The sequence below is a fragment of the Ambystoma mexicanum genome, chromosome 5q (assembly GCF_040938575.1).
Source record: "Ambystoma mexicanum isolate Mex_15411 chromosome 5q, UKY_AmexF1_1, whole genome shotgun sequence".
Taxonomy (NCBI): domain Eukaryota; kingdom Metazoa; phylum Chordata; class Amphibia; order Caudata; family Ambystomatidae; genus Ambystoma; species Ambystoma mexicanum.
In genome coordinates, this window is record NC_090933.1 from 1,252,335,800 (window position 1) to 1,252,350,624 (window position 14,825).

The 14,825-nt window shown below is 46.9% G+C and overlaps 1 protein-coding gene and 1 long non-coding RNA gene across 2 annotated transcripts in view; one reads left to right on the forward strand and one right to left on the reverse strand.

Moving 5' to 3' along the window:
• LOC138497984 (uncharacterized) overlaps positions 1–14,825 on the reverse strand; it is a 613,371-nt gene that overhangs the window by 394,613 nt on the left and 203,933 nt on the right. The gene's annotated exons all lie outside the window — the stretch shown is intronic.
• LOC138497983 (1-phosphatidylinositol 4,5-bisphosphate phosphodiesterase gamma-1-like) overlaps positions 1–14,825 on the forward strand; it is a 738,955-nt gene that overhangs the window by 356,439 nt on the left and 367,691 nt on the right. The window contains exon 6 of the mRNA XM_069621756.1: positions 6,552–6,636. Within this exon, the coding sequence (XP_069477857.1) occupies positions 6,552–6,636 (85 nt within the window). The remainder of the gene's footprint in view (positions 1–6,551; positions 6,637–14,825) is intronic.

A 14,825-nucleotide genomic window follows, 5' to 3' on the forward strand; every position in this document is an offset into this window, starting at 1 on the left:
ACACAGAATATATTGTCCACTCTTATTGACATTGATATTCAAGCAAATGTATTAGTTAATTTGCTATCCTTGCCCTTCGAATAATGTTGACACATGTTTCAGCCTCACAAGGGCCTTTCTCAAAACAAAAACTCATTTGAGGGCAATATAGTTCCTAGATAGTCCTTACTATCCGTACATTTAACTCGGAATTTAAGTACGTAGATGTCATGGGTTAAGCCCTTCTATCTATGCGTGCTGCCCTATATTACTCGCGTCGGCCCGAACTGTTGTGAACTTATTGCAAAGACCAACAGGGATCATACAAGACAATCAAGATTCTCCAGTACATCTCAACTTTACAATGCATGCTCCCCAGTTTTGTTTTGACATTACTTCATCATCTGGGCCCTTCCCCAAAAACCTATCCCTGGTGCGGATTGGGTGCTTAGAATGGTATCCTTTATAGACGTACCCTATAGAGGTTATTCTACTGGTCCTTGCATGTCAGGTGGCTGGCCTGTCCAGTCCCCAGGAAACTATCTATTACATTGTTGCAGAGTAGTGGACTTACCATTGGTTCTTGCCCCTTGCCGTCCACCCCAAATTTTTTATTACGTGATTGGCTAGAGCTGAACCCCCAGGCCTGGGACCCGATTCGGTCCTCAGCTCTCTGTGCACCTCTTCAAGGTAACGTGAAACGACTATGTTTCTGGATTGTATCTGGCAGTGTACCACCTTTGCCTATGAGAGTGTGTATCCACATTGCAACACTTATTTCACTCCTCGTTTGGTTTGTTGGTATCGGCTCTCCTTTTCCACCACGGGTGAATGCCCATTGTCTGGGTCGCCTGCATCACGTGCTTGTAGATCACAAAATCGAGATCTTGGGACTGCATTTATGACGATGTATTCAATTCTACTGCAGCTGGTCCTTTTGTCGTCTAGAGTTTGGAATGTGACCGTGTATCTCTGACATTGGCTGTGAGCTTGCTTTGCACCACGTGCAGCCTGAGTCAGCTCCTCTTGTCTCGTGTTCTGTGGTTTGAGGCCTTCTGTAATTTTCCTTAGGCTTATATTATGACTTCTACATGTTCCTGTTGTTCTAAGTAAGCTATAAATTAGTCACACATGGTCTTATCAGGGTCCATATATATTCCTGTATTTCCATAGAGTTATTTGCCATAAGCATCTGCAAGCTTGCTCTGGATCTCTTGTTGCCCTGTGTTACAGCATTTGGCTAATGAGAAAAATAATAAAGCTTTGACAGTATGTATATGTATCCATCCTCTAGCCATAGAACTGTGTAAGCATGTTCTTCGTGTATGCAAATGTGTGTTCATGTAATGCGGCTCAGGGCTGCGAGTGTGCTTCATGACTAACGTCTGCTATGTTGTGGTGTCACTAATGACGTCAGCATTGTGGCTTTTTGGTGCTTAATCAAGTCGGTCCATTAGGGTATTCCCATCCACAATCTCCATTGTGTCCCCTATACCTGTGACAATATGCACTGGATTAGGTCTGAATGGCTGACTGGGGGGTACATTTCTGTGTACGAGTCAGCCAGTGGTGCACTTGGTGTTCGTCCGAAACAAAAGATGGGTGACTTCGAACCTTCCTGGCTCTCCATCCTATCATGTTCACATGGGTGAGGAGGGGCATCCCTGGGACCCTCTCTTCAACATTAAAGCCATACATTAACATAGGGGTCTGTAACCTGCTGCTATCCAGATGTTTCAGATTACGAGTCCCATGATCCATCACCCTTGACTATGTTGTCCTCGCTGTAGTGCAAAACATCTTGTTTACCAAAGGTTGCCGGCCCCTGTATTAACCAATGTTTATATCTGCTGGAGTTGAAAAGATATGTGGTCAATTGTGTAAAGTGAGAAAATGTGACTGAAATACCAGCCTTGCCTATTAACTAAAGTATGTAATACTGGGGAAAATGTTATCTCATTGTAGCTGCTTCAACTGGAATGCCAAGTGTGGGTTTTGTGTTGAGAGCAAGAACATGGATTTTGTGTGTGTGTGCATGGTGCATCAAAGAGCCAGGTGAAGTTTGGGAGATGAGGAAGAAAGGGAAACAATCACCTGGCATAGCATACCCGTTATGCCAGGTAGTCTGAGCATGAAGTGGGAGCTCCGGTGGGAACTATTTAAGTGCATATGTGCACAAGACAGCGAAGATTTGCACACCGCAAAGAAATTATCCATTCTTAAAACTGCCATTGGTTCTGAAGCTGTAAGACGAATGAAACATTTTCCACTTGGACCCGAGAAAGACCTTAAGGAGTGAAAAGGCTGGAGTATAGATTTGCAGAGAAAACCAATGTTTTGCGGGAGAGATTTCATTTCTCTTCACACAAACAACTTACTAATGAGGGAATTGACGATTACATGGACGTTTTGAGAGGCTTGGCTGGCAATTGCGAATTTGAGCAGATTATGCCAGAGCAGGTACTTTGTGATCAGAGAATTATAAATGCACACTATAATAAAAATAAAATAAATTTGGTGGACTGGCGCAAATGCGGACCTGAGCACTACCGTTGACATTGCGCCAAGCATATGCATTTGAAGTAAGCATGGAAGCACTGGATGGTGAGAGGAGAGACACTGTTTCTGCACTCTCATCTGTCAAGAGTAACCACACAAGAGGAAGGAAACTGGTCCAGGATAATGATGCAGCAAATTCAGGAACTTTTAGAGGCTCCTGTTTTAGGTGTGGCAAACCTGATCTCATGGCAGACTCCAGGCAGTGTTCCACAGTTGACAAGTACTGCACAGCATGTGGAAGATGAGAACATGTTGCTTCCATTTGTCAAACAAGGAGTAGAAATAGAATGAACGTTGTCAATGCGGAAAAGGAAAAGATGGAAGAGGAGAGTGAGGGCTTTGTCCTTATGGTCCAGGCTGAGGTAGGCCGCATGAACCCTAGGAGCCACGGTGTGTCATATCGTTCAATGGAAATTAAAAGAAAGAGATGGATGATTCATGTTCAAAGTACATCACACTTGAGTTGGAGCCAGCCTGTAAAAGAGGTGAACACAGGTTTTGTGATTGCATTCTTGGAAAAAGTGTTTGTTAGTGAAGGGATACCCAAAGTCATTGTGTCGGTCAAGGGGGTTCACTTCCCTCACAGGAGGTGAATGACTTCCTAGGAACACATGACATCAAACACAAGTGGGTTGGTAGAGTGGTTTAATAGAAGTATAAAGAGCTGTTTTCATACCATCCCACACCGCACGGTACCACATAAGTGACCCCATTTGAGTTAAAGAGAGGTCATCTGCCTTTTCAAGATTTATGCCCTTGCTCGGTGTGTAGCAATGGCCAAGTGTTCAAGTGGGCCTCTATATGTACACTTGAGTGGAAGGTGCAGGATAAAGAGTTTGCTAGAAAAGTGTACACAGATCCCAGCCGGGGAGCAAAATCCTCTAATGTGAGGGCCTGTGATTGGGTGCATGTGTGAAAGCAAGGAGTCGTGAGTAAGGGCCTGGCACATTTTTCTAGAACACGGATGGTGGAAGAGCGAAGAGATGATTGTTTTCTCTTGGATAATGGGGACAGGTCGTACAGTACCTTGTCAGGCTGCAGGAAGTCCTAATAATAGACAATTGCACAATTGGACAGCCCCTGGTCTGATATTTCTCAGTCATCTACATTGACCCAAGTTGAGGGTGTCAGCAATATCCAACTTGACGATCCTTCATCTCTGTGCAGATCATGAGTGTCTGAGAGCCCTTTTCAGGGAGCAGCAAATTCTTCAACCAGGTCCCAACTTAGAAAGTGTTTAAGGGGTCAACCTATGAGATTTAAGGACTGTGGGCCTCATTACAGGTTTGGTGGCATTCCAGTGATAAATACTGCTAAACAGATCTACTGTTACTGCCACTAGGTCGGTGGAATTACCGCTGGATCACATGTGGTGGTATGGCGGTGTTAGTGCCCATTTATAGGACTACATGGGGATTTTATCAAAATTATCGGGATGGTGATGGCTTGCTCACTTGTCGTAGAGAGCCACTTATTGTGCATTATTGAAAAAATATTACTCTTCGTCCAAGCACTGAAAGAATATTACTCTTCATCTCTCCTAAAGCTCTCAAAAGGGATGTGTTCAACCGTCTTACCAATTTCTTAGACATCCACAACCTTCAACACCCCCTATAAGCAGATTTCCGCTCCTGTCACTCCACAGAAACTGCTCTCATGAATGTGTCCAGCTTCATTGCTTCTGCTGAGCACTCCAACCTATCCTCTATCCTGATTCTCCTAGACCTATCTGCTTCCATAGATCACCTGTCGATCACTCTGATCTTCTTAATACTTGTTCATCTTGGGATTCACGATCAAGCCCTTGCCTGTATTGAATCCTACCTTGCACATCACCAATTCACTGTCTCCTGGAGCAACAACACCTCTCAACTCACTCCCCTGACTGTGATGTTCCAGAAGGCTCTGTCTTGGGTCCGCTCCTCTTGACACTCTACACCTCTGCTCTTGGGGCACTAATCTCCTCCTTTGGGTTCTCGTACCAACTCTTTGCAGACAACACCGACATCTTCTTCTCTTTTCCTGAACTCTCCTCTTATCTCTCCATCAAAATTCACAACTGTCTCTCTGCCATTAAATATTGAATGGCTGTGCAATCTGCCAAAAGCTAATCCTCTGTCTATCCAGTTCCCACCTGACACTCTCCCCTACTCTTCCTCAGCTAGAAACCTCTGCGTCATCTATGGCACTTCTCACACATTCTCTACTTTCATCTCCAAAACTGCAACTGCAGCTCGCCTCAACCTCTTAAACATTATAAAAATCAGCACCTCCTTCCTTTAAACCCTGCCAAGCATCTGTTAACCACTCTTGTCTTCTCTAAACTGGAGTACTGGGCCAGCATCCTCTTTGGACTCCCCAATTATGCTTTCTATCCTCTCAAAAAAGATCATCAACTTCGCTACCAGGACTCTTTGAACTCCCTCACTTCACACCTACTTCCTCATACCGTCATCAGGCTGGATGGCTGGCGATGCAAAACAGGGCCAGATTTAAATTTCTTCTCCTGGTTCCAAAACCTATCCACAGTATCTATCCTCCTTTATCCTACTCTATAAGACTTCTCGTAATCTCTGCTCTACCTCCTCGACTACCTGTGTGGCTCCTCGCCCTCCCTGTGCTTCCTCCCGCTTCTGCCCTTTCCATCTTCTTGCTCCACTTGCATGGAATTCTCTTCCCCCAGCCATCTGAGAAACAGTCAACACTGATGTGTTCAAAGCCAAACTAAAATCCTACCTCATCGCCTCCAAATTATCCACTTAACCTACCTTTCATCTGCCTGCTAGCTAACATTTTTCCCTTGCCCCTAACCTGCCCTTTTCCCTCACTTCCTCTGCCCCCACTCTAACACTTCACCCATCATGGTCAAATCCCTAAAGCACCTGACCATACAGCCTACCTGCACTTAAACATTTCCAATGTTGGTTGTCCTTTATCTATGTAGGTCCATCCATGTATTATCCCCAGTGACTGTTCCATTTACTCCCCTCCACAACCGCAAAACGACACGAAGCAACACAGGTTCGATCCCCGGGTCCGTGCTTAGAAACCTCTGGGTATTTAAGTGCGTTATAAATATGCAACTAAGACAAAAACAATTACACAACTAAAAAACAAACAATTCCTGTAACAGTGCCTCGATGCCCGTGGGCTGTGTGAGCGCTTTAAAAATGCAAAATAAATAAATAAATAAACCTGGTCAGAATCTCCCTAAGACTCAACCCAATGTAAGAAGCTCACTGCTTCCCGTCAAATCTGATTTCTTATCTATTGTATGTTATTTTGTGATCAAAAGAGCATTGTTCCTCCACTATACAAATAAATAAAAACTTGCAAATTAAACATTTGCTGTGCCTAATACTGTACCAGTGCTGATCTAAACATTTTTTTTTTAACTTTATTTAAATTCGGCATACACTTCCATGATATAACAATTGCAACGGGAAGCACCAAGAACACCAAATACAATACAGTTGAGTACCCGTATCCACCCCCATCAAGTAAGGACCACAGCCTCTTTGTTCCCTCTCCCTCCCCTATCAGCCAGATAGAAACGAAATTGGCCCCAAATATCCTTAGGTCTGCATGTTATTGTCACATTGGAGATAGAAGTTTTCTCTCTCTCATTGGTATATACTTTGTCTTTCATTCAAAGGATGTAGGACCAGCATTGGATTTCCAGTACCTCAATACACATTCTTTGGCCACTATACATGCTATGTTAAAAGGTCTACGCGTGATGATGGTCTAAAGATTCTTCTCATTGGCAAAGGAGGTTTGGACCGTTCCATGAGGGATGAGGCCCGCCAAGTCCATGGGATTTATAAACTAAAGGTTGCTTGGTTGCTTAATAAGAAATAGACCAATGATGGACAGTTGAGGCTAGGCACTAGTGGCTACATTTCATTCACTGCTCTATGTGATATAGTTTAAATCGCTTTTGTGTGGAATTATACTAAATGACTTGTCCTTCGGAGAGGTGATTGTGACTCTTCTGCTTGTCTGTATTCCAGTATCACTGTGAAGGATCTGAAAGCCATGCTGCCACAGGCGAACTACAGAGTACCCAACATGAGGTTCCTCCGGGACAAGCTCTTGGTGAGTAATATGACTGTCTCTCTTGCCCTGTGTGGCCATACAGCAATGTGGTCCATATTTAACTCCGACTCTGGGGGGGTCTTCTCTGAGTGTTGGCATCATAATCATCCATGGTGAGGGGGTCAGGGGATTCATAGTTTAAAACATCTGGAGAGCCACAGGTTGTAGATCTCTGATATAGTGATGAAATACCTCCAGTATTAATAGTAGGTGCTCACCAATTACTGCTCACCCCAGCACCTCCAAACATGGATCAGCCATGAGTCTCGTCCACTTGAAAGTAGGCATACCCTCCTTTCGTCTCATAGCTCTCTCCCTACTATTTGAGTGTGAGGTGTGGTTCTAGGGGTCGTTACCAGATTCTCTCTAGTCCTAGAGGCTGAAGGGTCCATGAGGAGCAAGTACCAACCAGTACTCTTCTGCAAATGGGATTCACTGGAATACTGACATTATTACTCATCTCACCCTCTGCTTGTGAATTTCTAACACACCCTCACATAGTTCCCAGTCCCCGAGGCCTACATCGAACCCTTTGGTGAGGGTTGGTTGATTTTCCTCTCACCTAAGGCCAGTACCTCACTTCCAATATGAGAAGATCAAAATAAGATTTAAAAACAACATACTGCATGCCTTCGCTGGGCAACTTTTGATGCAACTTAATACCACCACCGTCGTCCAGTCTTTCTATCCTAACACAACACCAGGGCTTAACCTATCAACCGCAGTATTGATGCCCATGATGATCTGTCGCAGAGATGAACAGGGCATTAGACAAGGAACATGCCAATGGACCTGTTTTATGACATATCCGATCAGCAGCTACGACAATGGCCTGCTTGTGATCCAACCTAAAACAAACTTCCCTCAAACATTCAGTGACTGTGCGTTTTGCCTCTAGTCCTTTTTTCTCAAAAAACCCTAGCCCATGACAAAACTCTGCCGAACCAACCCCCCTCCAAACAACACACATGTAGCCTCCCTTTCAATCCTAACATCCAGAGCACCTTATTTTAGTGCAGACCTTGGTACTGAGCAGCACAGCTTCCTTGAAGGCAACCCCCCTTCCTCAGCCACACACCCAGTTGGCATAACAGACACTTGACTGCCACCAAATAGATCACGGGTGCCCCCCAGCATCGCATGGAGCAGTCTGAAATCACTGACCTCCATCCTACCTTGCACCACCACTCAATGGCCAGTGACCTATGCTGGACCACAGATGATCTGGAGCTTTCCAGAACTGTATTCCCACTTGACTCCCGTAACCTCCCTGTCTGCCGCATCAATAAACAATATGCTTGAAAAAACGCCCCAAAGATCAAAAACCTACTGGAGGCAGAAAACCTAGCATCCCTTATCATCGCAGAATAGGGGTTTCCTACTGACTACTCCACATTTCTCTACATATTCACTCTTCACTTTGTCAGAATCCTAGTAAAGAATCATACCCATAACACAGAAGGGAGGAGGTTTAGCACTGCTTCCTTCTGGGAAACATAACTGCTCATCCATTGTAAGTGGCCGACACCCCTCATCTGCACACCTGAGACTCAAATTCTTCATGGGTGCCAATGCATGCATCCCGGCCATCACATCATGCAGTCCTCCACTCCATGTGGTACTGGACTGGATGGAAGTAATTTCTGCATCAGCCAACAGCTCTGAAAAGATGTTCATAGTCGAAGACCGTAGACATGCCCTGGTAACAGAGCTCCTGGAAAACATGAACCATTTGGGCTTCTCGCAAGCGTTCCAAGGCCACACTGGATGGTCTGTGCTCTTGGAACTGTTCTATCACCGACCTCTCCACCCCATTTTTCTGGGCGGTCCATCACCTCATACAAGGTCTAGACGAAGGGTCAACTGAAGTGCTCTTTACTGACCAGCCCACTCATCACCTCTCCACCAGAATAGACTTGTTCCCACAAAATGTTCACCCACCACACAAGCCACAATACTACTACAACATCCCATTGATCTCGCGCCACAGGACTGTTACCACAGAGTTGCACTGTATCACTCCCTCCATATCTAAAAAGATTGGATCTCTGTGATTTTTGACACGCGAAAACCTAGAATCCGAAAAAATTCAAAATTCGAAAACTGTGTGTCACAATAATCACGTAGATCGCCCTTGCCAGCATTCCCCCTACCCGCCAGTCCTAAATCCCTATATGAGGTGAGAATCACTTCCCATTTTTACTTACCCTCCTCCTTATGTTCCCTGCAACACAGTGGTGGAAATGGAAAAAAGTTGGTGGGGGATCCCACAGGGGCCGGGGTGGAGGTGGAGTTTAGGGCGGGGGCAGTGTCTGAGGCGGCCTTGGAGGGGGCAGAGCTGGCAGTTGACCTCCGCTCAAAGGAAATATCCAAAATAATAGTTTAAAACAGCAATATCAAACATTCGGGCACAAAAGGAACGAATGGCCATGTGCAACTGTGGGCCACTTTTGCATTGGAGCCGTGACAATTTTATGCCCCATTCCAACCCTGGCAGCCAGTATGCAGACGCATAACATCTGCCCACAGCATCACTCACAAATCACACGTTTACTCCGTGCACGAACCTAAACAAGACAAAATTACTCAGGGTCACCGGAGTCAGCACACATGAAAATCTGGCTTCTATCAAATGCAGCACATCACATAATCTATAACGTATCCGATGTGCTGCATTTTATGGAGGTCAGATTTGACCGCGTGCTGGCTCCCTGTGTCTCTCTGGTGTTTGTTCTTAGTTGGTTATACAAAGAAGTATAGCCAACTAAGAGTAAACACCAGAGAGACAAAGGAAATTGATGCACAGTGAAAATTAAAGCACCCATGGTGGGGAGGCGGGGAGGTGGCCGGGGGGGCGGGGGTGGTACAAAATAACAAAAATGCTATGTGCCGTGTGCACAGTCCGCTTGCACCGTGGGGCAGATTAGACTCCGAGTCCACCAAGGTGGGGGCTCGGAGATCTAATCTGCCCTGTGCGAGCAGAGCACTGTGCACAAGCTGCTCAGCACCCCGCCATCGTGGGCTCCCCTTTTATTTTTTTGAAAGTAACCCAGCGCAGAGCATGGGTTTGGGGGCTGACTCCGGTGAGGATCTAGCTGTCCCCTCCGCCCGGTCCCTTAATAACCTTGCATGCTCCTCACCCCCTCCACATGACTAGCGCCGCTGCTAGTGTCCATACACCCGGTTGTGTGGTGATTGGTGGTATCTTGTTCGTTCCACAGCCTCGTGGAACCTAGTTGTGGCTGTACGGGCGGTGGGGGATGGTAAGGGTTGGCTGGTCATTGGGACGGCGAGAGCCGTCCCAATGACCAGCGCTGCTGCAACATGATTTCCGCCTCCCCATTATGGGGCGGAACATCCGCCGCAGGTTCCGTTTTTTAACTTTTTTTTTAAAAACTTTATTTTTTCCCCGCTTTCCATCGTATGGAAGCAGGGACACCCCCGCAACCATGGACCACATAATGTTGAACAAGGGCAGTGGGAGACGCCGCTGCAACCCCCGCTCCGTTTGTTCGACATTTTGGGAATTTGTTTTTTTTCCCCAGGCGGAATGCGCAGCATTTGTTTCGGTATTTTAGGCCACAACGAAAAGATCAACATCCTCCAAGAAAGAAATTAACATAAGCTTTGATCACCAATAAGCTGGACTGAAAAAGGAAGGCAGAAAACTCGTGCGAATGTGGCAAAAAACAGGGACGATGGACCATAAAAAGAATGGCTTGCATATTGGTAGCGTGTACAAATCATATTTACATCAGAGCATCCATACTGCAAAAAGAAGCAAGAGCTTTCCCACGTTTACAAACAATAAGTGAAATCCTGCCCCAAATCCTCAGTCAATGGACCCTCACAAGACCTCACCAACAACTTGACGTCCTTCACATTGAAGATGGAAGAAATGGAAACAGTGATCAAAGCATCCCGAAAGGCAGTTTCCCTTCCTTCTGGGAAGAGTAACCCATCCTCATCCTCCCAATTCACAATGGTCCTACGGAAGGTTTATGTGAAAATAATCAACAACATTGTCTCTGGAGGAGAGCTGAGACGCAACGTGCTCTCCTTGGAAGCCAGGCGACACAGAGCAACATAGGTTCGATCCCCGGCTCTGGGCTGTGAAACCTCTTTGTATTAAGTGTGTTATAAATAACATATCATTGACATTGCAAAAGCACAAGCTTGCCAGCGCTCCTCTTATTTAGCAGAGTCCTTGACCTCCTCCTCAGCTCTGCCGATCATAGGCCTTTGTGTGGCATCAGCAATCCTTCAATCAGCATGGATTACACTGCTACTAAAGAAACCCAATTCAGACCCTTCGATATGTAATCATTGACCAATAACCAACCTCCCCTCTGAGATAAACATCGTCAAATAGGTTATCACCAAACAACTTCAAGCCTCCAATGAAACTCATCAGCTGGCCCATGACAAGCAGTCAGTCTCCCGCCCAGGAAGAAGCACAGAATCCACACTGAATTTTGATGGCAACAGAGCAGTACCAGATATCTTAATTGACTGCTCAGCAGCATCCCGGGCAGTCGGCTACGTTATTCCTTTCTCCCGTCTGCAGTCCAGTATCTCTGTCTCTGCATTGGTTCTCTCCGAGCTTAGCACACCAGACCACATGAGTAACAATGGGCCCTTTTGCCTCTAAAACTTCATTACAAGACTGCAGAGTACCCCACGATCACCTTTGTTGCTATGGTTATTCATTGTTTACATCCGGTCACGGACTGCTGTCATTGATCACTTCCAGCTGCCAGTTTATATCTGCATTGCTGATACTCAGTTGAGAATCAACCTCAATAACAAGCCCATATGTTTCTCTGAAATCTCTCCTTGTCTGGTCGCCTTTCAACAATGGATGACCGCATCCATCTAGATGCGGTCCAAACTGAAATCCTCCTTTATGGTGCAACCCAAGCCTTGGACACCCCAAAGACTTAGGGCCAGACCCCTTCCGGTTTCTAACGCTCAGCAACCGGGCAGCATCATTGACCATCAGCTGTCTTTCGTCCTGCAAGTAGCAGCACTCTGTAGTGGACACTTTCATCCACCTTTTGAGGACAATTCTGCCAGCAATCGGCATGAAATACAAAATATTGAAAATCCAGGGACGAGTGATATCGAAACTGCATTATTGACCTCCCTAAAATAGAGGTAATCCCAAACAGAGCCTCGCAAATGATCTTGGACTAAAAACTGCCCATATCTCTCGAGCCCTACTTAATCTCTGCTGACTGCCCACCCATTGCCATATTAAATGTAAAGTCCTTTGCGTTACTCAGAGAGCTATAGGGAATTTCAGTAGGTAGGCACCTTGGGTCACATGGCCTATCTCCGCTTCCTTGTCTGAGTTGACACCCCCAAAAAAGCACCACCGAAGGCTGACATTTGGACGTCTCCATGCATCGCCTTCTTAAAAGTGTATTGCTCTCAGCACAGAACTAACACAGGAACATCCTTATGGCAAACACTGCTAGATCGAAGATTCATGGACATATTATTGATGCTGTTTAATCCATGTGAACGCCATCATGAGGTGCTATGGTCATTATGTATGGTATGCATTTTAGCAATATAACCCGATTAGAGGGGCATTACCATTCAGTGCTTTAATGGTAGTGCTGGGGTATTAACTGACTGGTAATGCCCCCACATTGTACCGGGGAACTAATAGTGTATTTTTCTCAAATTGACAAACAGAGTGTTAACAGTTTCTCAACTCTAGAAAAAAGAAACAAAAAAAGATGCCCGCCATGGATCGGAAATAAGGGAACCACATAGTCCCTTCTCCCTCTCTATTCTGGGTGTTTGCGATTTCTAGACACGGCAGGAACATTACTGTTCTCGGCGCGTGCAAGGGACACGGCAGCACAAGGTAAGTGTAGCAGGGGTGGATTGAATATGTGGAAAATGGGGTTTGGGGAGGGAGAAGGGGAAGGGGCCGTGGGGGAGCGCACTTACCTGATTCCCAGCAAAGGAAGATGGTGGCCTCCTGCTCCTTTGAGGCACGGACCGGGGTCTTTACTGTGTGGTGAAGGCCCCATTCAGAGCCTCCTCATTGGTTCATTGGAGGGAGGCTGCCACTCCTTGCTCCCCCCTCTCTGGGTACTAATCGTTTTTAACCTACTCTCGAGTCCCAAACTTAAGCAGGCAGCAAAGGCAAGGCATATAAACATCCTGTGGGGCTCAGACCGGGGTCTTTACTGTGTGGTGAAGGCCTCATTCAGAGCCTCCTCATTGGCTCATTGGAGGGAGGCTGCCACTCCTTCCTCCCCCCTCTCTGGGTACTAATCGTTTTTAACCTACTCTCAAATCCCAAACTTAAGCAGGCAGCAAAGGCAAGGCATATAAACATCCTGTGGGGCTCGGACCCGGGTCTTTACTGTGCGGTAAAGGCCCCATTCAGAGCCTCCTCATTGGCTCATTGGAGGGAGGCTGCCACTCCTCCCTCCCCCCTCTCTGGGTGCTAATCGTTTTTAACCTACTCTCGAGTCCCAAACTTAAGCAGGCAGCAAAGGCAAGGCATATAAACATCCTGTGGGGCTCAGACGGGGGTCTTTACTGTGTGGTGAAGGCCTCATTCAGAGCCTCCTCATTGGCTCATTGGAGGGAGGCTGCCACTCCTTCCTCCCCCCTCTCTGGGTACTAATCGTTTTTAACCTACTCTCAAATCCCAAACTTAAGCAGGCAGCAAAGGCAAGGCATATAAACATCCTGTGGGGCTCGGACCCGGGTCTTTACTGTGCGGTAAAGGCACCATTCAGAGCCTCCTCATTGGCTCATTGGAGGGAGGCTGCCACTCCTCCCTCCCCCCTCTCTGGGTACTAATCGTTTTTAACCTACTCTCGAGTCCCAAACTTAAGCAGGCAGCAAAGGCAAGGCATATAAACATCCTGTGGGGCTCGGACCGGGGTCTTTACTGTGTGGTAAAGGCCCCATTCAGAGGCTCCTCATTGGCTCATTGGAGGGAGGCTGCCACTCCTTCCTCCCCCCTCTCTGGATACTAATCGTTTTTAACCTACTCTCGAGTCCCAAACTTAAGCAGGCAGCAAAGGCAAGGCATATAAACATCCTGTGGGGCTTGGACCGGGGTCTTTACTGTGCGGTAAAGGCCCCATTCAGAGCCTCCTCATTGGCTCATTGGAGGGAGGCTGCCACTCCTTCCTCCCCCTCTCTGGGTACTAATCGTTTTTAACCTACTCTCGAGTCCCAAACTTAAGCAGGCAGCAAAGGCAAGGCATATAAACATCCTGTGGGGCTCGGACCGGGGTCTTTACTGTGTGGTGAAGGCCTCATTCAGAGCCTCCTCATTGGCTCATTGGAGGGAGGCTGCCACTCCTTCCCCCCCCCCTCTCTGGGTACTAATCGTTTTTAACCTACTCTCGAGTCCCAAACTTAAGCAGGCAGCAAAGGCAAGGCATATAAACATCCTGTGGGGCTCGGACCGGGGTCTTTACTGTGCGGTAAAGGCCCCATTCAGAGCCTCCTCATTGGCTCATTGGAGGGAGGCTGCCACTCCTTCCTCCCCCCTCTCTGGGTACTAATCGTTTTTAACCTACTCTCGAGTCCCAAACTTAAGCAGGCAGCAAAGGCAAGGCATATAAACATCCTGTGGGGCTCGGACCGGGGTCTTTACTGTGTGGTAAAGGACCCATTCAGAGGCTCCTCATTGGCTCATTGGAGGGAGGCTGCCACTCCTTCCTCCCCCCTCTCTGGGTACTAATCGTTTTTAACCTACTCTCGAGTCCCAAACTTAAGCAGGCAGCAAAGGCAAGGCATATAAACATCCTGTGGGGCTCGGACCGGGGTCTTTACTGTGCGGTAAAGGCCCCATTCAGAGCCTCCTCATTGGCTCATTGGAGGGAGGCTGCCACTCCTTCCTCCCCCTCTCTGGGTACTAATCGTTTTTAACCTACTCTCGAGTCCCAAACTTAAGCAGGCAGCAAAGGCAAGGCATATAAACATCCTGTGGGGCTCGGACCGGGGTCTTTACTGTGCGGTAAAGGCCCCATTCAGAGCCTCCTCATTGGCTCATTGGAGGGAGGCTGCCACTCCTTCCTCCCCCTCTCTGGGTACTAATCGTTTTTAACCTACTCTCGAGTCCCAAACTTGAGCAGGCAGCAAAGGCAAGGCATATCAACATCCTGTGGGGCTCGGACCGGGGTCTTTACTGTGTGGTAAAGGCC